Source organism: Scophthalmus maximus, chromosome 18 (assembly GCF_022379125.1).
Source record: "Scophthalmus maximus strain ysfricsl-2021 chromosome 18, ASM2237912v1, whole genome shotgun sequence".
In the NCBI taxonomy this organism is placed as follows: Eukaryota; Metazoa; Chordata; class Actinopteri; order Pleuronectiformes; family Scophthalmidae; genus Scophthalmus; species Scophthalmus maximus.
In genome coordinates, this window is record NC_061532.1 from 10,586,036 (window position 1) to 10,610,654 (window position 24,619).

A 24,619-nucleotide genomic window follows, 5' to 3' on the forward strand; every position below is an offset into this window, starting at 1 on the left:
AAGACGAGGGAGTTGGGGGGAGAGAGCAGTTTCTATCTGTACATATATGAAGTATTTGTGTTAATCGTATTTTCTTTGAGGAGGCCAGTGCAGGAGAAAAGATATCTGTACACACAATTTATGGAGGCCCGCTTGCGTTCTTTGGGGAGATTGGAAAGGTTTTGGGAAAACAATCTACTAGATTGATATTTCCTCCTGATATATGAGTCTGTGTCAATTCGTTTACCGTCAGCCTTAAAGCCATGAGGTAGCGAGAAGCCCAGCACACCCTCCAGTTGTGCCTGGTAATTGACCACCACGGTTGGGCTCAATGATGAGTCAAGGGCACCGGTAACTACGGGGATATTTAATTACATGTGCGCTGGTGCAGTAAAAAGTCCTGAAGGATATCTGCTGGCCTGCGCAGCGTGGGCGGATATATGACCGTCCGGCTTTTTTCTCCGAGACTCTCTGTCTCCACTGGTGAGCGTTAAAGGACGGAATATGATTTGAGAATGGTCACTTCTGAAGAATGGGACTAATTGAAGAATCCTAGTGCAAGCCGGAAGATGCATCTCTCAGCCAAATGCTTTGTCCTGACAATCACGTAAACCTTTCACCGCACAGGAAACACAAGTCATCTGCACAGACATGCGTCACACCTGCACGGCGCCTTGAGTCACGGACATACTGTATGAGTCTCTTGTTCGGTCCGCAACAGGACAGCTCCTCATCCCTGATCAGTATGCAGCGCCGCGCTCCTGTCCATTTGAGGAGCCCAGCTGTCGACGTCTGCCTTCTCCTGGCGGTCCGTGTACCAAATGTCAACGTAAATATTCATGTTTGTGGCTTTGACCTTGAGCGGTGGTCCCGTCCACTCTTTTTTTTCCCCAGTCAATGTCAAAAGACGGCAACATCCAGAGCACAATGCATGTGACAACAAACACAGGGATACAATTGCTTACACAGAATGTTCTTTTCCATTCACAAATACTCTAATGTAAAAAAATGACTGTACAAAATGCTTTTATCACATCATCACATTTTTACTATTCTTTATCTCCTTTTAGACTTCAGAGTTGTCTTATGCGACATACTGTTCCAATCTTGCACTCTTAAGTACCCGTGAGTCATCAGAGGGAAGAGCAGAATGAACTTTAAGCACACGCCGTCCATGTCTGCCACAACTTATTAAAACCCTGCCACCTGTCTGCCTGCTCATTACTCATAAAGTTCTTTTACTGGACACTGAACACTGAGCAATTAACATTTTCTCATGCCAGGTGAAGTTATTTCTGGTATTTTTTTCTGGATCTTGGTTTTAAAGCTTTAAAATTAAATGATAATTGAGGTTTTACCCCCCCCCCCCCTCCAGTCTTTTGAAAAGTCTCCTACACCTTCGCTCGCTTAATTTATTCATTGAAACCCAGCTCTTTAAGGGACCGCCTGCACTAAACTGTTCCCATGTTACCGTGGGTGAGATTAATCCAGCAGCCCAGTAATGAGAAGGTGACACATTCCTTAATGTATACAGTCGGAGGTATAGGTGTGTGATATCCCCTGTGACAGTGAGCAATGGATCCATACACTCCTTCATTTCTCAGGATGTCTGACAAGTTCACAGCGTAATCGCTAGGATGAAGTGGCTCTGTTTAAATACCAAGCGGTGTGTGTGTGTGTTAATGACTCAATCGTGATTGGTAGTGGCAAAAAATTAAAGTTGACCTACAATGGTGGTTTTTCCGCACACACTGAATGAGCAACCTCACTTCACTGCACACAGACAGCTGCTGTGGGTCAGGAGGTAGAGAGGGCCGCCCACTGACCAGAAGGTTGATAGTTTGATCCCCAGCTCCTCCAGTCCCTTAGGCAAGACATCATACCCTAAATTGTGCCTGACGGCTGTGCTGGCAGTGTGTGAATGACGTGTGATAGTGCTGTGTATAGAAGCGCTGCAAATGAACGTGTGTGTGTGTGTGTGTGTGTGTGTGTGTGTGTGTGACTTGTGCTGTAAAGTGCTTTGTTTGGTCCATAAATTAGAAAAGCGCTAAATAAATACATTCCATTTAACACACACACACACAAACTTTTTGTCATTTTTCCAACAAGCACTTACTCATTCTGTTTCTGCTGCTGCTATAAATCATTTCAAAGTCGCTGCCACTTTGATCAATTGTGAAATATGTTCTTTCCTTTCCTCACCTCTTACCAATTACTTTCACAGGTCTTTCTTTTTTTTGAGTCCCTCCATAAGGAAACCCACTGTAAATCTTGCATTTGACTGCCACCTTCTCTGGGTTTTGATTAAGGTGGAACCGGAATCATTTGCAAAGAAAGTTCATTCTTGCCTGAAAGATTCATTTTGATCTATCAAGCCTGAGAGGTTCGTCAAAAGTTATCACATGGATTCCGTCTTGCGGCTTTCCAACAAGTCTTGCTCTCGTGACAGCTTTAGGTCTGTCCTATTGTTGGACACGAATGAGAAGATGATTGGTGTAATTGATGAATATTTACAGCCACGTCAGTTCCCGGCCATGGATTGAGGTGCTGAGGATTTAAGGGCTCGTGCTGCATTTACCCTGTGGTATTTCATTTGTAATGCGAGATCCAAAGATGGTTAACATTTCACACAGAAAAGAGCCGACAAGAGGAATTTTGCAGGGGTGAAGAATATAAATCTCGAGCATAGTACAGTAGGGCAGAGCTGTGCCAGATCCGACAACTCTCTCTCCCTTCTGTGGAAATCATCACACTTTTAAACCGTGTGGATAATCCAGATTTCTGAGTCTCATGTTGAGGCATTATTATGATAAGCCGGGATTCAAATAGGAGATTTTTGCAATGACACAAGCTATTGTGTAACTATAATTGAAACAATTATCATCATAACCATCATTATCTCGAGTACAAGTTGAAGTCATTAAATAACGTGTAGGAAGTTGTGTTGAATACAAATGAACCTCGATATCTATACTAATTCCACATCTATAAGACAGAACATACATGCAATTATATGAATATGAATATGAATATGAGCGCTAAACCTCTATTACTCCGAGTTTCAGTGCCGGTGTTGGCTTTCATTGAGATAATGGGCAGCTGTCATGGTAACTCCAATATCTAATATCATCTTCTTTTTAAAGCCTCTGTTTGCTCCGTCTCACAGAGGGACCGGTGAGCTCATAGAAACCATGGCAACAACTATAGGGGGGGGGGGGCAATCTTTTCCTGACCACTAAAAAGATTTCGGAGGTTCATTTAGTTGACACTGCTGTGAAAACCAAATCTCGAAAACGGGCAAAACACACTCCTCTTATATTGAACACACACACACACACACACACAAATCATATTTGTAAGATCTGGATCTGATTTCCATACCCACTCATTCATAATTACCACACACACACACACACACACACTGCAGTGGCTGGCTGCACGTGCTGCTGGCTGATTCCCCACAGAGGAGCAATCTGACGTGAAGGACCTGTCCCGTGGGCGAATGCACTCGGCTCATCGACACGAGGTGGTGTGTGTCCTGCACTACACGACCGGCGAGGACTGGGGATGACGGGGGTCGAATGAATTCACACTCCATGCTTATTATTAAACAACAACACACGAGTGTCCACTGGTCCTCCCTGATGCCCCCCCCCCCCCCCCAGTGGAGTGTCCCTTCAAATTCAACGCACACCATCAGTCCACTCCCTGTTCCCAGTATGAGCACCGGAGGTTTTCCGTGTTGCCGCTGAAGTGTTGAGGCACACGAGAGGGAAGGCACGCCGCGGTGTTCGGCCGGCGCCTGCAGGTGTCGGCGCGCACACGCACCTGCCGCCCTCCTCCGCGGTGACACGTGGAGTCGAGACCCGAGGGGTCTCACGGGTGGGCGGGGGTGCGGGGGTGTGTGTGAGGGGTGGGGAAGGGGGTGGCTACCGGAATCGGAGACGACTGCAGCAGTGCTGACCGGCAGACACGCTCAGGTCTGAGACCGGGGAGGAGGCGCGCGCTGTCCATGGTGCTGAACCGCCGCCCGGAGTGCGCCGCTGTGTCCGCGCGGGGCACGGACGAGCCCGGTGCGTCGACCCCTGCGTCAGCCGTCAGCCCCTCCGTCGACCCCTCCGTCAGCCCCTCCGTCGACCCGTCCATCAGCCGTCAGCCCCTCCGTCAGCCGTCGACCCGTCCATCAGCCCCCTGCGTCGACCCGTCCGCACCCGCGCGCACCGGCGATCCGCGCCTCCGAGGACCGGTGGCAGGAGCCCCCCGGAGCCGCCCGCAGCAGCCTGCTCTCTGGGTCCGCGTGAGAGCGACGCACGCGCGGGGGAAGGACCTGTGGACTTAACGCCCCTCGACGAAGGACCCATCCTGCCGGGGGCCCTCGGGGGACCTATTAATTCATCCTTTACGACGAACGGAATTGCTTAAACATGCTCTGAACTCGGGTCATTGAAGTTGCCCCAGGAGCAAGAGGAAACCTGCCTGCTTTTCTTTTGTTGTTTTGAACGCACCCGAGAGGAGCAACGTCACCCGGGCCAGACATGGCTCGCCCGCTGCTCTGGGTCCACTCCGTGGTCCTGTTGCTCCTCGGCAGCGACACGTTCCTGGTAGGAGCAAGTAAGTGCGAGCTCACAGAAGACATGACCTCAAACATCCGTGTCGACTTACTCCTTATAACACCGGTTCAACCAGATCTACATCACAATCCTTCAGACTTTTCTTTACTTTCCCTTGAATCACTGACAATAAAAAGGGGGGGGGGGGGGGGGGTAGATTCTATTTGTAAATATCCTTTGTGCTTCATATTTGAATTTTAATCCAATACAATAAGAGTAACCATGGCAGGTTGACTTCCTAATGCATCTAATTAAATATGTGCACAGGCAATAATCTCCTAAAGACAGAATCCGCACTACAGCCATATTCAGCCTTTCCCCCGTCTGCGTCTGCTCTACTCAGAAGGCACATTTCTCTCAACCATCGTTCGAATAAATTAAGACCAATTCATTATTAAATAATCTGCAGGTACTATTGAACAACGTGCCTTTTAAAAAAAGCTCTAATGTGAGTCAAACATTGTACAGGGTCGTTCACTTCTCCTAGTCAATTCGCCTCAGAAACACCCGTTGCAGAGCCGACATGTTAAAACAGGTCAACCTGTGCTTCATTCACAGTGTTTATACACCCAATATTCCTTTTTTGGATTCTTATCATTACAAGCTTGATTTGTTGGAGTCTTTCTGGTACAGAAATCTTCCCTTACTGCCTCTGCATGCGTGCATCTTATCTAATCGTCTACTTCTATCACTTCCTCCCCCCTTTCACTCAGGGGAACTGAGTCCTACATGTGATAGTGCCTTCAGAGAATCAGATAGGCAACTCCATTCTTCCTGTGTGCGTGTGTGCGTGCGCGCGTGCGTGCTGTCTGCCTGAGACGAACATTCAGAGCATTTGTCAGGTTCTGTGCTGACATGCGAGACGCGGGGAGCATCTCTGATCTTGCTGGAGTTCTGCACGGGATTGTCAAGAGCTATAGCAAAGCTGGCATTGAAATAAAAAACAAAAAATAACGTGGCGCTCATAAATATGAATAAATGATGTAGCTGGTGCAGCTTCACATTAAATGAAAAATAAACAGAGACTTCATTATTGCCATCCGTATGCATGCAATGAGACTATGGGAGTCGTAGTGGCACGTCATTCAGGGGGGGAAGGGGTGTGAGCCCCTCTGGGTCGCAGTGAGGTCGTCCCTTTCCAACATGAGTCATGATTACACAAGAAGAGAATGCAGATTTCAAAGAATATCTGTGGAAACGACATCTGGGAGAGATGATTTTGTATGAAATTGAGGATGAGGCTTCAAATATTTGAACGTCATTGAGGAGAAATCTCAGAACCTTGGCAAATGAAACAAACCCACACGCGGTCTTTTTTAGGTTTGTCATTTGTCTCGCTCCAAACTTGTCAGGGAAACTTGGAACGGGTGCGACCATATTCGCATTTACACGGTCTGAAAAAAAAAAGCGTGATGGAGAAAATGAATCCCACCTGTCGCTTAACCGGAGCTTCAGACGCTCAACAAATGCCAATTCGAGTTTATTGGATTGATTTGGATGGCCAGGCTCATGTTATTCTTCAAATTGGCAATCTGCTGCTCATAATTCCGGTGACACATTCTCGACAAATGGAGGATCGGTCGGTGAGTGAGAGCCAGCGTTCGCTCGTGTTGTCATCATTTTATATGTTGGGCATTTGCGGGGATTTCTGCAAATACACAACATTGTGCAGAGAAAAAAAAAATTCTATTCGGCCTCAGGATTCATGTCAGTGCTTTGCCTGTCAAACAGTAGATCGCACTTGTTGGAGACTTGTTTAGACGTCTGTATAACCAGCACAACCCACTGTGGCAGGTAATATTAATGCTACAATCTCTTGGCTGGTTGTAAACAAATCTGCTCCTGCACGTCACTGCGCCCGAGCCCTTCACAGTGTTGGAATGAGGAAGTAACGTTGGCTTGCAGCTGTAAAGCCTCGGGGTTTGGCCGGTGATTACTTTATCCGTATAGAGTGGCACCTGGTCCCATCTGGTCACACTGCAGTTTCACAGCCTCTGGGTCTGCGAGGAAGACGACAGCAGCATGCACCTCAAGCAAGGGACAGTGAGTGGCACTGCACTGTGAAGAGGCTCTGAGGTGTACAGGAAAAAAGGACTGATCTTTCCATCTTCTGTTCCAAACAGCACTGTTGTTGCTGCACTAGATGTCCTAAGGGTACGAGATGTAGGCAAAGATCACACAAAATCACGGCCCCCGGCGTGGCGTTAAATGTGACAGAAGGGACTCGGACGGGAGCGGATTCAGAGAATAAACGAGACAATGGTCCTCGAAGGCAATATGTCGGCCGTGGGTGAAATAAAAACCAGCACGACTCCCAGGGAAACGGAGACATCACCTCGGTTAACCACAATGTTTATGCCTTTTAAATGTGCTCGCCGCAATATGAAATATGAATTACGCAGTTAGTGAACTGACCAATCACTGGGAGCGTACGTGCCCACTAAATAATCGGTCGAGCACTCGTTTATGTCAGACTTGATGTTGTTTGTAAAAAAAAAAAAAAGATCAGAAATGTATTAATTTGCTATTAAAAAAACCCTAACAATTTATCAGGCCCAGAGAACAGAGACAGTGACAGTGCGAGTGGACGTTATTTTCTACAGAGGATTTCTGCTACCCACCAGAACCAAAGAGAATAGGCCTCCGCCTCCGCTTTCACACATTCTACAGAAATGTATGATGGGAATGTCTGATTGGAATCCAGTTTTCAGTATCGTTCTACAAACTTAAATTGGAGCCACTTAGGTGACCATTTTATTCTCGGGTGCAAAAAGCAAATACAAAAAGGCAGTTAAATATTACATTTTGAAATGGCTAGGAATCAGGGCCGCGAGCACCTTTGTGCGTTTCCTCAGATTGAATCTGCCTGAACGCGGCGGCGGTGAAATGGAGATGCCGTGTCACCTGTCATATCGTGTGCCCCGGTAAATACGTCAGGTGATTTAATTTCCAGCTCCCTACTCATATTAAATTTTTTTCTGCCCCTGTTTAGTCGTGTGCGTGTCATGGTTGTAAAAGATGGTCAGTGATCAAAAGCTGCCAAGGGCTGCCTTGGTGTAAAGAGTCTTGAATTTTTATAGTTTGACCATAAAGGAAGATCACAAAGCAATCTCTTACACAATGCAGTGAACCAACCGATAAACAAACAGTGTGTAAATCAGGTTGTATTGCACAGTTGCGCTATGCAAGCGAATATATAGGGCGTGGGCGTACCTTGCTCTATGCTGGGCTCCTTTCCACGTGGACAAGCCATGTGGAAAGCAGCACTTTTGCCGTCTCCCTACGTGCACGCTGGTTAGATGGGGAAAAGCTAATGTGCAGGGCTCTGGCTACATGCTATATTTTATCCAGGCAATGTGCCCACATCCTAAGAGGGGTCACACCATTTGTTTGCACTGACACAATCGTTGGCCGCTGTGACCGATCGCCGTTTGATTTCAGATCTTGTGTAATGCTTTCTTTGCGGAGCGGGGCCTCAACCAGGACACGTGGCCAATAACAAACATTGAAGTGTCCACAATGACACTTACAACTGCAGAAGGGGACATCAAACAAGCGAGGGATCGACCAGTGGGGCGATTGGACTTCACATCGATAAAAACTATTTGAGCTACAGACGTCATCTGTTGTCAAGACGACTGGGATTCAGTTTTGGAAACATGACAGTTTTTTTTCTTCTCAGTTATCGGTTAGCTTTTAAAACTATAAATGCATGAAAACAACAATATCAGTTTTAATCGGCCTCATCTCATGGGATTCTTTATCTTCTAACCTGAAGCTGCGAATGGACTTGTCCTGCTCAACAGCCGGCGATGGAAACAACACCACATAGGAAGAGGGCACTTATACATTAGTGATGACTCATGACCTGCTTCACTTGCTCCATCACCAGTAAATGACAATGCATCATGGTAACTGGCTGCTTTTTTTTTTACCCATGCGTGGCAGTTTGTAACCCCCTCTACTGTACCTAAAGGAAAACGGGCTTCAGGAGAAATTAATGTGACCTGTCTTAGATTAATGTTGCACCCGATCCTGTTGAGCGCACACTGCAGGACACACGGCGGCGGCGATCGAGGCTCGACAGCGTTTGCTTGTCAACTAATCCGGTTCGTCCTCACAGAACAAACTAACAGTTTTTGACAAGTGTGCGTTTGGGATGAAAGAATTAAAATCTTCTTTGCGGCTTTTGTAAATACAAGGCGGTGAGCACTTTAGAATGAAAAAGAATTCTGGAATGTTTAAACAGTATGTAACATTTAGATGCGAGTCGTTTAGATGCGACCAAGGCACAAGGACGCAGGAACCATTACTGTAAATGTGCAGTACCCTCCAAAGATCAATTTATACTCTTATGTGACTGGCCATCCCTCTTAACCTAGTGTACGTCTATTTTAACACATTACAGCACCTGCTTCCATAAAGGAGCTTCTCGTTAAATGAACAGAATGAGACGGACACGACCTCCTGACCTCTTAAGAGCTGTTACCGGGGACAGGCAAGCCCCCGCTATTCTGCCCACACTCTCTGCAGTTGGAACATTCATTTCTTCTCACCTTCTCCATACCTCTGGCTCACGCTCCCCTCCACAATCCAATCACTGAGTGTGTCATGATCCCGAGGAGCCGAGTGTCATGCCTGTGTTTGACCCGTGGTTCATATTTGGATGGGGGCCGAGGCCGGGAGACTGATAGCTCTCATCCCACCCTGAGGGTCTTTGGGATCTACCTCAATGTCACCTCTTGCACGGAACACAGAGGCCACTGTTGATTGTTTCCCTTGATAAAAGCAGACAGGAGTGCAAGAGGCGAAAGGGAGGAGAAGTAAGAGAGAGATAAAAGAGGAGACACGGCGAGATAAGAGGGAAGGGGTGTGGGGGGGGACTGAAATAGGAAATGGCAAATCATTTGAAATCGCTCCCATTTTCATCATTTCGTCTTTCATCTTTCTCTCTCAAGTGCAATTTTGGGATGAACACCGTCCTCCTACGGCACACGCCTTTGGCTCTCATCTCAAGACAAACTGTGTTATGGGTTATTACATCCATGCCCCTTGAGTTAATAAAAGTATTTGAAATACAAATTGAATGTGCAAACCGTCGATTAACACACAATTTGCGGGCAAACTGCTAAAGAAATCTACCGTAGAATCTACTACTGCCACTGTGGTAACAACTCATTAGACGTGACGTATCTGCATATGTTTCGTCTGTAGACTTTTATGCTGTGTTTCGTCCCTCTTATGTCATTATTTTCCACATATCTGTCAGCGCAGGATATTTCCACTCACTGGAATCTCTCCTCAATGCATCTCTTACCTTCAGCGACAACACACAAAGTCCATTAGACGCAGCGTTAATAACAAAAGCCGCGTGGATGGCCTCCAGGTCCCCATCTGCCCGGCCAATCCCATCTCACCCATCCATCTGACCCGAGCGATTGCTCAGAGAGTGTAAAAGCCGTCTTCTATTAGATCTGTCACCCTCTGTTTCTCCTGCCTTTCCTGCCTTTTGTAACGGAGCGTCCGCCAGCAACCAATCATGATATATGGCGGCAGAGTCACAGCGTGAGGCGTTGCGACCCCCGTCCGAGGGCGGTGGACCTGAACTGGACACGCTGTCTACTCTGGAAAAGGGCCAGTCTGTCAGGGTGACAGATGAGGCTGTTAAGAAGAAAAAATTTGGAAAAAGTGACACGATTTAAAGTGGTAATGATTAACTTATTGATTCACAAAAAGAAATTAATTGGGAGCTTTTTTGATAATCAAAAACATAAAAAATCACAAATGCCCAACAGAAGCTTGTTACAACTTTGTAATTGTTAGGATTTGCTGCTTTTCTTTGTTTCACGTGATAATATATTGATTTTTTTCTTTTTCTCTTTTTGTTGCCGTCTGTTGGTCAGTCAAAATCGGCAAATTAAAGATGTCATGTTGGACTCTTGGGAACTGTGACAGGCATGTTTGAGCATTTGGGGGGGGTAGTGAACAAAAAATCATGGAAGATTGAGATTGTTATTTGACAGATTAATCACTAATGAAAATGAGTAGTGATTTAACTGTTCATCTCCAGACAAATCAAGCTTTCTAGAAAACTACAGAGAGGTGAACACAGCTCGACTTTGAAAAATTACACTTTCAGTCTGGATCCCTTTCATGAATACATAAATCATACCATGATGACACATTCAGCTTGGTTGAGGGAGGAAACAGATTTTTTTTTTCTAACGTAATTTTCTAATTCCATTCACTGCTACATCCACAACCCGTACTTTTGTCGGCACAAATAGTTTGCTCTTTACTCTTGATTTCAATGCATGGACAATTCCAAATCTAACAGCTGGAGTTAAACGGACCTATCTCTTTCCTCCCAGATCGGCCACCGGCTCCAGTCAATGTGTCTGTCATGCACCTGCGGGCCGACTCGGCAACCGTATCCTGGGAGGTTCCGGAGGGAGACATAATCATTGGCTTCTCGATTTCGCAACAGGTACGCTAAAGTCCTTTAACGTCTGACGTGAGTAAGAGAGACCGTGGAAAGGTCATCAGAGCGAATCCAAATAAGAAAATGTCGTCCACTTTATTTTTAGCTGAAGCCATTTGTGGTTTGGCACCGAGCCCTGATGTTTTGTCATGCTGAAATATCGTTGGCAGTCCAACGCAGCCAGTAGGTACAATGAGGTCCACCTGGAATCAATTTTTCTACCACGTCACATTTGTTGACACCCTGTGGAATGCATTGTGGTGAACATTTTTCAGACAATGAAACATTAATTCAATGACAGACTGCTGCACTTGATAGAGGGAAATTTGAGACTTTGCCCAGCATACTGAGTAGGAAGTCGCACATTTGCACACGATCCTGGGTGGATGAAAGACGCGTTATACTTAGAACCCCTCACAGCTTCGCTGAGTGAGGAGGCTAAATCTTGCCTTCAGGCCTGGGGTTAGAATAAAACTTGGCACGGTCGATTTCTCAGGAGAAAACAGAGATGCAGCATGAATGCTCATAAGCGCGTGAGGCTGCCAAACTGATTGTCTCAAAGGCTTAAAAGAGGGAAACCAATGAATGCCAACACTGAATGATGGGATGCCATACGCCGCTGTAATCACATTGATGCTTTATGCAACTCAAAACATCATGGAGCCATTTAACTTTGCTCTTCGCTCAGTGCGACTGACGGGCTGTATACAACAAACGTCCCTCCTTATGGCTGTTCATCGTGTCATGCAGCGGAACATGAACACCTCTGGTGATCGCTTTAAGCGCATGCGGCGGCTCAATCATTGCATTATGCATTGTTCACGGAGGCTTTTTGAGATCAGATCCCTCAGCCAGGCTGCATCATGAACAACACTTAAGAAAACATCTGGCCCCAGGACACTTCAAGTGAGGATGGGCGAGAGAGCGCACAACTAGAAACATGCGAGCGGGAGGAATTATTTTCACAGCTCTCGGACGCGATTGCTCCGATAAATTTTTTGAAAGGTCAAAGCCAAATGTTGAGAACTCGTGTGTGCAGGGGATTTGCAGTCCAAATGAATCAGAATATTGACTCCAGGGGCAGTTTCCAACTCAAGTTTAAGTCCCTGACATTTTGTTCTGCAGAACTTTGAGTCTTTTTTTGGATGGTGTCCTCTGTCCTACATTGTTATGCCCTATATAGAGCCACATGTTATTATTTTGACGGAGGATGATAACTCAAAGATGCAATATTGCACGGTAAAGATGAAGTTCATTAAGTGAAGCAGCAAGCCGTTCTACAGAAGAGAGTTTCTTCCTTAGGGAGACATTTGTGTCTGCGGTCATCTTAATCACCTCATTGGAGACTGTATTGATTTATTTTATCTACTCAATGGATCAGTCAATCCTGTTGTTTTCACCCCCCCCCCCCCAATACCCAGAGGCAGGAGGGACACATGCAGCGATTCATTCGGGAGGTCAACACCACCAGTCGCTCTTGTGTCCTTTGGGACCTGGAGGAGGAGACGGACTACATCATCCAGGTCCAGTCCATTGGCCTGTACGGCGAGAGCCAGGCCAGCAAGAAGGTCCATTTTCGCACCCTCAAGAAATCCGACCGCTTCCCCTCCAACAGCTCCAACCAAGGTATGCTCGTCTCCGTTTAAAAAAAAAAAAAAAAAATTCTGCTTGTGCAACAATAACAACAAGTAGGTGCTTGTGTTTCCTGCAATGTGAGTAAAATCATTAAAAAGATATTCAAGGACGAGGCATAATCTTTTCATCATCAAAACACAAACTGAAGTAATGCTGATGGCGTAAGTAAATCAGGAGATTTAAAAATCAAGTTATCAGATAATACAGTCTGGGCCAAAGTGGTGGACCAGCAGACAAGCAGACTAACATGGCTAACAAGGCTACAACAAGAAAAACATATAGGGCTGCACAGGGTGATATCGCGCTCCCCCCCCCCACCAGTTGCATGTGGTCAAACGAGAAAGTAAGTGGTGACAGAAAAAAGTGAAAAATTCACTTGTGGTGGAAATACTTGTTAGAAAAACACAATTTGAATTTCCAGTTAGTGTATTAGTTCAGAATCTTTCCTTAAGTATACAAGATGAAATCAAGTTTGTCCAAACGCAGCATGAATGTCAAGGTCATGACAGGTCGCTGCACCAGTTTTCCCGTCAGTGCTGTTACAAAACATAATGCTTTGCTTTCAATTCTACATGGTCTGCCACCACAGGCCGTTTCCCCCCAGGCAAAAAGCTGCAGCAGCCCATTACGGGCGCTTTCCCCGCTGTTGCGCTAAAAACCTCTTCTGGCTGTTGAATGCTTTTGAGCGCCCTGACGTTGAAAATGAGGTACGGTAAAGGCTGTGGTGGAGACAAAAGTGCAGGTCTCTCTCCATGTTCTCCTAGCCACCGTTTGCTACATTATTATTATTATCTTCGCATGTGGCCACAGGCAAGCTCCTCTGACTTTATGCAACTCTTGATCACGGATCAGGATTCTGACACGCACTCTGAAACACTTCCGACTCAACGTCTGGCGTCGGGCTCACGGGCTGAAGGAAATATGAGGACCGTGACCACTGGAGAATGGGTTTAGTCGTTCCGGGTTTCTTGCAGCACGGACGAGGAAAGAGTGAAGAAAAGCGACTTGCTTTTTTTATCATAAGCAGTTGGGAAAAGCAAATTCCAGTGGTAATCTGCTCTGCAATACTTCAGCCATGGCTATGGGATGAGCCAAACACAGCAACATTTAAAATAATAGCATCTTAAGGTTTGACATTGGACAATAATGAGGTGTGATGCTTCAAACACATTTTCCCTCAATTATTTATGGTCTGGTCGAGGTTGTGACTGCAGGAAGTGCTGATGCGAGTTTCTCTCTCTCTCTTAAGCTGACTCAGGTTGGGAACCATTAGTTAAGCTGGCAAATCCAGCCAAAGTGAAAGAAACTAATTCAAGCTCAAGTTCAACACGAGAGCCCGGTGCACTGTCCATTAAGATGATACAGACATACAGACACTGACGTGGCTCCATGTCCTGTTGCTTCACAATAAAGGCTCACTGATTCTCTGTGCTCGTACTTTTGAAGTTAAAAGAGATGGAAATTATGAAGCTACAGTTAACCATTAATAACAGCAGAAAGTGCTGCGCATGAAAAGACTTCTGGCAGTGTGGCCTTTCTACTTTTTCAAGAAAAGACTCACTTTGCAACATTAATCAGCCCCCCCCCCCCCCCCCCCCCCCCCCCCGAGTCATCCAAGTGGGTCAGAAAAACAGCCCAGTCAGTGGATGAGCTCAATTTGTGGGAGTTTGTTTTAGTAAGTGGAGACGCAGTGTGTCAGCTTTCCATAAATCTCGGGCCAGCACTGCTGACTCCTCATGTCCCGTTATCAGAGTCCAACCACATCAGAGTACTTTTAATGTAACTCAGCATCTCTCATGTGTTGGCTCCGTGTAACTGTACATTTTGTCTCCGACAATGAAGGTGAATCTACCGTGGACCCAACTCACACCGTGCACAGACCACCTGATAAAAATCCATTAGTGACAGCTGTGACTAATAACCTTTACTAGATAATGGAATAGTTTTTATTACCCCAGCTTGAGATACTCTAATGGTTGACAATGGACCAAACGCAGACCATTTTGCAAGAGGTGCATCTACATTAATTGACATTATACTGTATATCCGCAGTCTGCACTGTGCACAAGCTGACTCTTTAGGTATTCTGTAAAAGATTGCAAGGGATTGCGATGTTGTGGTAAACTGTGGTTTTTGCTATATTGCATCAGTGTGGCTCAGGGCAATGTTAGCTGCAATGGGGTAAGGTTGTTTACCTGTCCAAAAAAAAAAGTACCTTTGTTATTCAAGTCTGCCCCGAAGCTCCCTCCACTCCTTAAAATGTTGTGCTGCAGTTTACAACGGTTTTAAAGAACAAAAGAAAAGAGACAAACAACCAATGCCTGGCGGCTCCTGAGAGGTCTGTACGCTTTTTCTGCGAATTGTAAACTTTGTTCTGGTCCGCCTGCTGATGGAGACTATAGGCATGTTCATGTCATACATGAGTGAGGTCACAATTTCCATTTTGCAACTAGTAAATAAAAGTAGGACTGAGTAACTGTTGCACTTATCAGGGCTTCTCTGAAAGCTCTGATCTGCATGACACAATGCTTATGAGGAATTCTTTGGAAAATTAGGAAGCCTCGTGTCAGCAAAGGCCAGTGGATCAGGCAAATAAACCTTCATTAAATAAGTATACATCATCAATGCACAGTATTTACTGGCCCTCACAAGCTTACAATCACACTGGAGTCGTCTCATGACATCCATGCTCACAGGCTGTAAACACGAGAATACTCTGAGAAAACAGAGGCAGGCTTCGACTGTCAACCTGTTGATAAATCAGTGCTATATCCCATCCAAAGGTAAAATATAACAGATAACGCCTTTTAATAAATTCAGCGAATAGCACAGGTACTTTGTCTCACATGTACCTAATTCCACCGCCTTGCAGAGATGCAAAGTGACCCAGAATTAGGTCGTCTGGTCGTGATTGGGCAATTATACAGTTTTCCTAGTTCAGGCTTGACTTTTCTCAATGTTATAAAATAAATGAGCGCATTAAAGATCCATCGGGACACCTGATTGCCACGATGGAGCAAGAAAATGTTAAGTTAAAAAGATAACGTCGTAATATTCCTTCAGTGGGCTCCAAGGCCATCAGCTTGAGAAACGAGGCTTTTCTCCTATAAATTCCCGTGAGATACTTTTTTTTTTTAGCCACATTATTAATTCCCACAACTTCTGAAAATACATATTCTGTCTTTAAGCAAGCTTTTACCCACTCAGAAAGGATGTTTACAGCCCTTCCTCCATTTTTTAACCTTAATATGCATGAATTCGATGTGACATTTCGTCCCTCGGGCTCTTGCGGCTGACCATTGCTCCACTAAAAAGACTTTCTGATCCAGCCGACAACTGCATTACTGAGCCATCTCAGGGATCCTTTGTCACAGTCAAGCGCCTCCTATTGAAAAGTAAATTGATTTGCACTATAGGCTATATAGCAGACGATCCTAAGGGCCAGAGCTGTGATACCCATTAATCAATAATGCTTTTATTTATTTTTTTTACCTGAATGTAATTCTCTTTGATAAAGCGATTACATATTAGTGCATATGCCGCTGAATGTAAACCATCGACTTCACATAAAGATGGCAAGATATGCACCATGTGTTGCTGGAGAATTTGAATTTGAATAGAAAGTGCTCCAGTATTTTTTTTTCTATTTCCATTCCATTAGTTCCATGGAAAGCTTTTAATCAGACAATATATTTACGTGCTTTGCCTGCCATTCTTTCAGACTGAAAAACCTGCTGCCTGCTCACAACGTTTACATCGCTATTCAAGCGATTCCTACAGTTTCTACGGGATGTTTGAACATTTGCAAGACAGAACCATTTGAAAGGATTCAAAGATTATTTAATGTCAATAAGCAAAAAAACTCAACCCAAACAAAGGGATTTCTTGAAATGTACGTGGTTTTTCGCTGAAAGCTTTAGGATGAAGAATCAAGTTGCCTTTTTGAACACTGATGCCACGGTCATGACAAAAAACAAAGTTTAATTATATGTATTATGAATTATTCTCCAGCAAGACATGATGGAGCCACTGAAACGTCACCCGCTGACACTAACCTGTCAACGTGCTTCACAAAGGAGAACAAAAAAAAGAACATTTTCAGACGAACGATGCCTTGAGCTGTCGAACCTAACTAGGTTCGGTATGGTGCTCCCCTTAGACCCAATTACCGTGACACTTCAGAGAGATGTCGCGCTGTCTTTGCTGAGTAAGAAGCTACACCTACAGTAGGCTCTTATCAACGGCACTGAGATTTGATGCAGCAGTTAAATATTGCTATATTTCAACATATTATATATTTTACAACTGAAACAATTAGACGAGTTATAGGTTGGTAGATTAACAAAAACATATTCTGCAACTAGTCATCGACTATAGATGAATCACTTCAATCATTTTCCAGAGCCAAATCGCCCAAAAAATCACCTGATACCAGCTTTCAATTCCAAAGATTTGCCGGTGTGTTGAAGGTCGGTATTAAACAAGGTCCCCTCCAGCCCACGCTTGGAATTTAAGGCAGCAGAAAAGCACATTTTTCTGTTGAATCTGCTTAAAACGTTTTTACAGTTTAATAAATTGTCTGACGGAAACATAATGCAAGAGCGACTCGGTTGATGCGTCCTCGTGGCACCAGCACGGCGCCCCTGGTGTGTTGTTTCTGTACATGGCTTCGTGACGCGGCCGGAAAACAACAGCGCAGGATTTTCGTCTAAATATCTCCACATGAAACTCTTTGGTGTGTAGCAGAGCAGCTAATTCTCTAGCAGAGAATCGTTCGGCATGTTTGAATGTGGTGCCAACATGAAATATGCATGACCCAGCAGCAGGACATGCAATTCAGGTTGTCTGGAAATGATGTTCACTCACTCTCTTTCACTCACAGTAGGAAACCTACTGCATCAAATATGCACACACGGTATATTATCAGCATGCTGCACGATTTGCATCCAATGTACAAAAGCGACTTTTTAAAGTTAAGTGAGAACATTTAGGAGAAAAAGTAAACGATAACAAGAGTTTCAGTTTCAGAATGCAGGAGCCTCGAAGATTAAATTCATCACTGTGAAATACCATGTCAGGAAGTAAATCCAGTCAGAGAAGGGATACTGAAGGAGATTTTTGATGAACTGAGAAGATTAAAAATGAATGAAGCTGGGGTTTTTTTTTTATAAACAGAAGAATTGGTCGATGAATAGTTTATTATTGAGCTGGCTACAGATAGAGGAGATGTGGGAGGAACAGACTGAACAACAGCCCGTGGTCACTGACCCCACTGAGTCCTGACCTGACATTTAGGGGTAATGTGCAGTCTGATATGGAATCTGAGGAGCTCACCCTGCAAAAAAAGTGGGTTATAGGTGAATCTTAGATTAAGTTCTCAAAGAATTGATTTAAAAAAAAAAAAAAAATCTATCTAAATACGTAATATGTACAGAAGGTAAAACGCCTGTGTTTGGTCTGTCTGTCTGTTCCGGAATACTGTAGAAACCAATGGCAACGTGATTCTGAATATCATATTCCATTCCGGAATGCTACACCGCGGTCCTTTAACTTCCAGGCTCACGTGTGGCTTCCCTCTCTCCTCTCACATGCCCATCATCCACACTGCGACCAAGACACACACAAAAAAAGCAACACTGAACTCACTCCCCAATTGCTATCACGTGAAGAGAGCTGACAGCCTCGCATTCAGAGCCAGTTTCTTGACAACCTCGATTCACCGAATGAGGCAATCGGGAAGAGTGGTGCTCTGGAAGAGTTCCATCCACGCGGGTTGAGGGATAGTTTGGGGAGTGCAAAATCGGCCATTAGTCAATCCACTTAAAGGAGGATTAATGCTACAGGACGGAAATGTGGTTAATGGCCACCACTGACAGTTAAAGTTTTAGTTAAAAAGCCTAACTGTCATGACAGGTCAAGGTAGTGTCCATTTTCACAGCTCCTTACTGACAGAATGTGAGTTCCCTTATATGTCTTATATTCATATATAGTCATTGAACATTATAATGATGTTTGGGTCCTTTGTTTGTGACATTGTTCTATTGGACAGCATTTTAACGTCCGCATATCTCATAGTCATTCGGTCCATATAAATGAAGGGGAAAGGACCCATTATGCAATACTTTGTATTCAGTATCTGGTGTTCAATTTGTATTTACTGCAACTGTCCTGTTTGTCCCCTCTCCTAGATGACCCCACTGTGCAAGGTCTGGACAAATCGCGGCACCTACAAACGGGAGAGATGATCATAATTGTGGTGGTCTTGCTAATGTGGGCAGGTAAGTTTTTAAAGACTCTGTGTGGTTAATATTAATTTGAACAACAAAGAAAAAATGACAATGAGAAAATAGCAGATAAGAAAACGAACCCCTAAAAATCTGTATCCTCGATCAGCTTCTTAATGTGAGCAATAATCGGGAAAATGCAACTACAAAAAAAAAGAGTTTTTAACTGTTTAATTCTCCATTTGAGTCACTTGATTAATGTGATGATCTGCAATGCTGGCAATTCTGTCTCTATAACAACCATAAGCCCCTAGTCCTTCAGGGTCACACAGTAACACATGTCTTTGGTCTTTCAAAAGGTTATTCATTGACATATGGTACATCCAATAAAGTCCAATATCTATAAATCCAATGCCTGGCATCAGATTCTATTTATAAGCTGTTGTCAATAGTGCAACGACATTAAAATCCTGCCCAATAAGCAAAAAGATGACTGGACTTGTATACGGGAACTGCAACATTCTGAGTTACAGACTCAATGATGAAGACTAATGGTGCAGACGTGACAGAGGTTTCACACAGTAGATTATCTTGTAGTTACATCAATAGATTGATGCTCCAGTAAATAAGCCACTAATCAATGGACAGTCATCCAGAACAAGACCAATAGGCCGGAAGTGGAAGTTAAAGTCCCCAAACCTGAACAGCTCACCCTCAGAAATGAATGACAACTCGGAAAACATCCCGTCCCTTTAAGGCTTTTTCACAATGCCAACGTCAGAATCGCCACTACGCTTCTTTTCCGCGCATCCTCTGCATCACACGCTCTCCACCAGAGAACGCCTCTCCTCCTTTGAGGGAGCGAGCTGATTAATGGAGTGTTGAGGCACAATCAGAAGTGGCGTATCTGACAGGCAGCCAGGAGCCGGCCTTCCCACCCCCGAGCACGAGAGTGAGATGTTAAATAACACTAATGAGAGGAACCAAAGTAACGCGGAGGCGGTGGCGAGTGGGAGTGAAATGATGAACAACACCGCATGTGGCATATTCATAACAAGCTGCTCATTTGCAGTCGGTCCAGTTTAGATTCCAAATTGACTTCATATTCTTCATTTTGTGAAGCATGAAAGCCTTCAATGGTTTATAATCTACAAAATATAGTTGATATATTTCTTTATATTTCTGTTCTTGTTTTTTTTTTCTTTTGTCCTGATCATTTTTCTGTGTAACTTTTGTGTGTATTAAGAAGCTTGAAAGTGATTAAATGTAGTGAAGACCTCAGAAACATCACTACGTGTATAGATCTATGTGGTAAATGCTGATATCCTGAGGAAAGTGTCAGTATATTTTGTTAGTACATTAAAATCATATTACAATAAACTGTTTAAATGCAGACAAATTACAAACATTACACAAGTGCTGCTGTAATTTAACCCTGAAACAAAGCAGTGTACATGTGAAACACTCTCAGCTAGAAGAGACACAAAGTGTGGCTGCAGCAATGCACAATCCATACATGACGCATGAATAATTATTTGTGAATTCATTATCCTATATGCTTCTGAGTGTGACTCACAGCTCCCGAGTTCTCATTACCAGAAGTATACATCAGATTCTGAATACTTAATGTTAGCGCTCCCGTAGAAAAGATTCATAAGCTCAGCAAGGCAAAGAAATGTTTGGGAGCATTTGAAGCGGGACTGCATCTTTCAGATTGCAAAAATGCAACAAAAGCAAACTCCACGGAGAATTACTGTCTTCCGAACTTACAGATAAAGGCTCAGACATCAACACTCCCTCGGGAGCAGAATTCCATTATCCACACGGCCTTTCAACGAGCTCGGCTAGAGGAAGTGGCGACATGTCTTTGAGTGACACTTGTCGCCTCATGACTGAATTCCTGTCTTCCTCTCTCTCTCTGTGCGTGTGTGTGTGTCTGTGTGTGTGCGCGTGTGTTGCACACGTGCCCCATCTCTCACCACCGGGCAGCGGTCATTGCCCTCTTCTGCCGGCAGTATGACATCATCAAGGACAACGACTCCAGCAACAATAAGGAGAAGGCCAAGCCGTCGTCGGAGAGGAGCACGCCGGAGCATCACAGCGGAGGACTGCTGAGGAGCAAGGTGAGCGCCCACAACACAATCAGGTCATGAGAGTCTGTCAGCAGAGAACACTTCCTGTGTCAAGTGTTGAAAACATGCACACCAGTCTCGTCCCTGACACGCGCTCCTGTACGAGGTTCTTTGGAGCAGCTGCAGATGCACAGAGTCTCTGCAGAGACAGCACTTTACCATCTATACCAATCACTGCCTGTAGACAAGTTTAATGTGTCTGATGTGTTGAAGGGCGGCTCACACTGAGGCACTTTAATGTCTCTCTTTCACTATATAATGTCAGTTTAAACACAATTTGCAGCAGAACCAATTTCCTCCACTGATACATCCACATGAATGTAATATAATCGAGGGTATGTGCTCAACCGACTCACGCTGAGTGCATGGAAATCATATCTAAGTGTTGACATGGCCAGGCTCATTGTGGCCTCTGTGACATGGTGCGGCCATTACGTGCAACTAGGACTTGTACTGGAGCACGCCTCTTGGCCAAACGTCTTCACCTTTAAAAGCAGCGAACACGTTTCTGCTCACTGAACTCAAAACGAATCAAATTCATCTTCCCTGCGAAATTAAAGGGGCAGTAAGCGATTCTGGAGAAAGCTTGTTTCTCGTGTTGCAGCGCCAACCGCCAGCACGTCTCTTAAGATCTCGACAATACATTTTTGCAAACTGCGCTCGCAGTGTTGTGTGGTGCGGTCCGCGACAATTTTTTTGTCTTCAATTTACGGAGCGTGGGCTGCGCCGTAAAACCCAGATTTTTTCCGGCGTAAAAACCAAAGGTTTAACGGTGAGGAAATATTCGCCAATTTAACAAAACGTGTATTGCTTTAGAAACACTTACTTCCCCCTTTAAGCTGAAGGATTTTATAAAAACCCAAAAACCTAATGGTAATTTTATGTTATACAAGTAAATGTTTAAATATGTGTATGTGTAGGTTATATCTGTTGGTGTCTTTGTCTGTGATAATGCTTTTATAAGGTCAACCAAATAGTCTATCTCCGTCTGTAAACATGTGTTTTGTCTTTCAAGGGATGGGCATTTGGTAATGCTGGATATACTGTTCAATAGAATGCAGGCACATCTGCCAGATGAAGCTCGGTCAATAACCCAAATATTGCGTAGCGAAGGCCGCGCCCAACATTGTCCAGACATTCTTAGAAATGCTGGTGTTAGCTACAGATCCATTTAGTTTCAATAGGGGGCTTCAAGCTTTGACAAAGGTTCTCTGAAATAGATGTGATGCTGCTGCCGGAGACTGAAAAAGCTTTTTTAAAGAACAATGGTCAGTATGATGCATTGTCTTCACACCCAGGTCCAAATTGACCTCCACTGGCTTTGGATAAACGTCCCAGAACCTTCGCTCCAGTTGCTTTACTCTGCTACACTTTCTCCTATAATTAGATTACTCTTCTACACATTCTCCTATAAATTAGATTAACAGCAAGCAACCGTTCCCATGATTAAGATGCAAAACATTAATTGATGTTTATTTGATTGGCAAATGCAGATTGCACATGGAGATATCAAACCAAGGTTACTATCATCACTGGCAAAAAGAAAGAGAAAATAAAAGCTTAAGTTTATATCAACCCGTTTATGTTAATGTTTGTGGAAGATTTAACTGATATAATTTACGATAACATCACTGTTTTATATTAATTAATTTATTTTACAGTAAACTGTTCTGCCAAAACGCTTCAATAAAGCACCAAATGGAAGTGGTATCTTTCCAACAGATGTAATCACAGGAATCCGATGCGATGGTAAAGGTGGCGGTTTGAGTGTGTGAAGCATTTCTTTAAAGAGCTGCACATAGCAGCAGGCGGATGCGCGACAATAAGGCCACGACCGCTCAATAAACGAGGTCCCTTTTTCGATGTGGGGGCTCGGATTTAGAGTCGCGACATATTGAGTTCTCTGGTTTTAAATTAGCCGAGGGTAAGTCGTCCTAACATTTCTCACCGTGTTTGATCTGGGAGCAGATCAGTGCCACATTGTTGTCAATTTGGAGTAAAATATCCATTGAACGACATTGAACCTTTGATCGTGAAGGTCTGAAAAAAGGAGAAGAAGAACGGAACAGAAACTAATGAATCCTTGAAAAGTCTTTTTCCTTTGTCTCCTGCAGTTTCATCCCTCCGTGCCATCTATCAACATCATCGAAGTTTGAGAAGAAGGACGCCAGGATGAAATCCTCTCTCGTCCACCGTCAATGAATTCTCGACCTTTTCTCACTGATGAACGGGGGGGGGGGGCCTTGAAAGTTTCTATGGGTCATCATTAGTGAATAAGTTTGGCCAAGACTTGGCCACACGTACATGGACACATTGTTTGTAGAGAGACACTGAACTACAGATACAAACTCAGAAATCCATCCTGCCGTCTTATACAAAACTACACAACCCCAACACACAGACACACACAGACACAGACACACACACACTGACACACACCGCACAGTAGCTAGCAGAAAAAACCTGGGTGGATCAACTAATGTTAACCAACAGCTGCAGTTAACATTGATGTATTTGCCGCCGGTGCTTGGGATGTTATTGCAATACACAACAAACAATGCAACTTGATCATATCTGGGAGGTTTGTGTATTTTTGATATTGGCATGTGCAATTAAACACCATGTTCACGTGTTGACAGACAGCCCGGCTACAAAATGAATCTACATTTTGCCATCGCAAATAGTGTTTGCATACCGCCTGATGATCACGAGTGTATAATATTACCTGAGTACTCAGATTTTTATTAGAGAGAGAGAGCCAGAGCGAGAGAGAGAGAGAGAGAGAGAGCATATATAAAGCATCACTATGTCATCTGTAAGAACTACAAACCCTTCATTTCTTAGTTTTTCCTAATATTCAAATGAAAACACCATTTTCTGGATGACATTGTATATATTTTCATATTTCATACCGAACAAACTCGCATGTACATATTTCATTCATTTACTACATGAGGTTGCATGCAGGTTGTTTGCCTGTAGAATAGAATTTAGTTAGAGTTAGAGGCCAAAAATGGACAAATTAAAAAAGATCGCTGTTCTGTGAAACTATATAAATGTTTTATTCAGTTTGACCTGCTTTTAGAACAGCATCTTTTATCATTCAGTGTTTCATTGTAGATCTTGTACATTTCCCAACAATTGTATTACCCGGAGTGTAAAATAAACCTTCTTTTGAATGTCCCATCGCTTAGCTGCAGCTAATCTAATTGCATGTCTCTCTTTGAAACACATAAATCACATCCTCTCTGGGCACGGAACGCATTCAAAATGCTGGCCAATGGTAGAAAACTGCAATTCATGCACAAAAATACTTGTCAGGTTGCACCACATGAAGCAGGAGGTCATTTCCAAGTGCTACAAATGAATAAGTGGAAAAATATATGGTCGTTAAAATTATTGTTAAAACTTCCATTATTTAGAGGTAAAAATGCACAGTGCATTAACAGTGACAGTGACAGTACGTCTTTACAGCCATACCATCGAGATCCTGTCTGATCTCGTCAGATCACGAAAAAAACTTTTCCTCTACATCACTCGAAATGTATTTTGTGCTTG

General features: G+C 44.1%; 2 protein-coding genes across 4 annotated transcripts in view; one reads left to right on the top strand and one right to left on the bottom strand.

The window, feature by feature from the left end:
* si:dkey-71h2.2 (low density lipoprotein receptor adapter protein 1) overlaps window positions 1-24,619 on the bottom strand; it is a 96,230-nt gene that overhangs the window by 34,059 nt on the left and 37,552 nt on the right. The gene's annotated exons all lie outside the window — the stretch shown is intronic.
* On the top strand, window positions 3,903-24,245 carry fndc4a (fibronectin type III domain containing 4a). Its single transcript, XM_035616826.2, has 6 exons — window positions 3,903-4,590; window positions 10,961-11,076; window positions 12,492-12,696; window positions 18,894-18,983; window positions 20,919-21,052; window positions 23,176-24,245. The coding sequence occupies exons 1-6, from the start codon at window positions 4,515-4,517 to the stop codon at window positions 23,215-23,217; spliced, it is 663 nt and encodes a 220-aa protein (XP_035472719.1). The 5' UTR covers window positions 3,903-4,514; the 3' UTR covers window positions 23,218-24,245.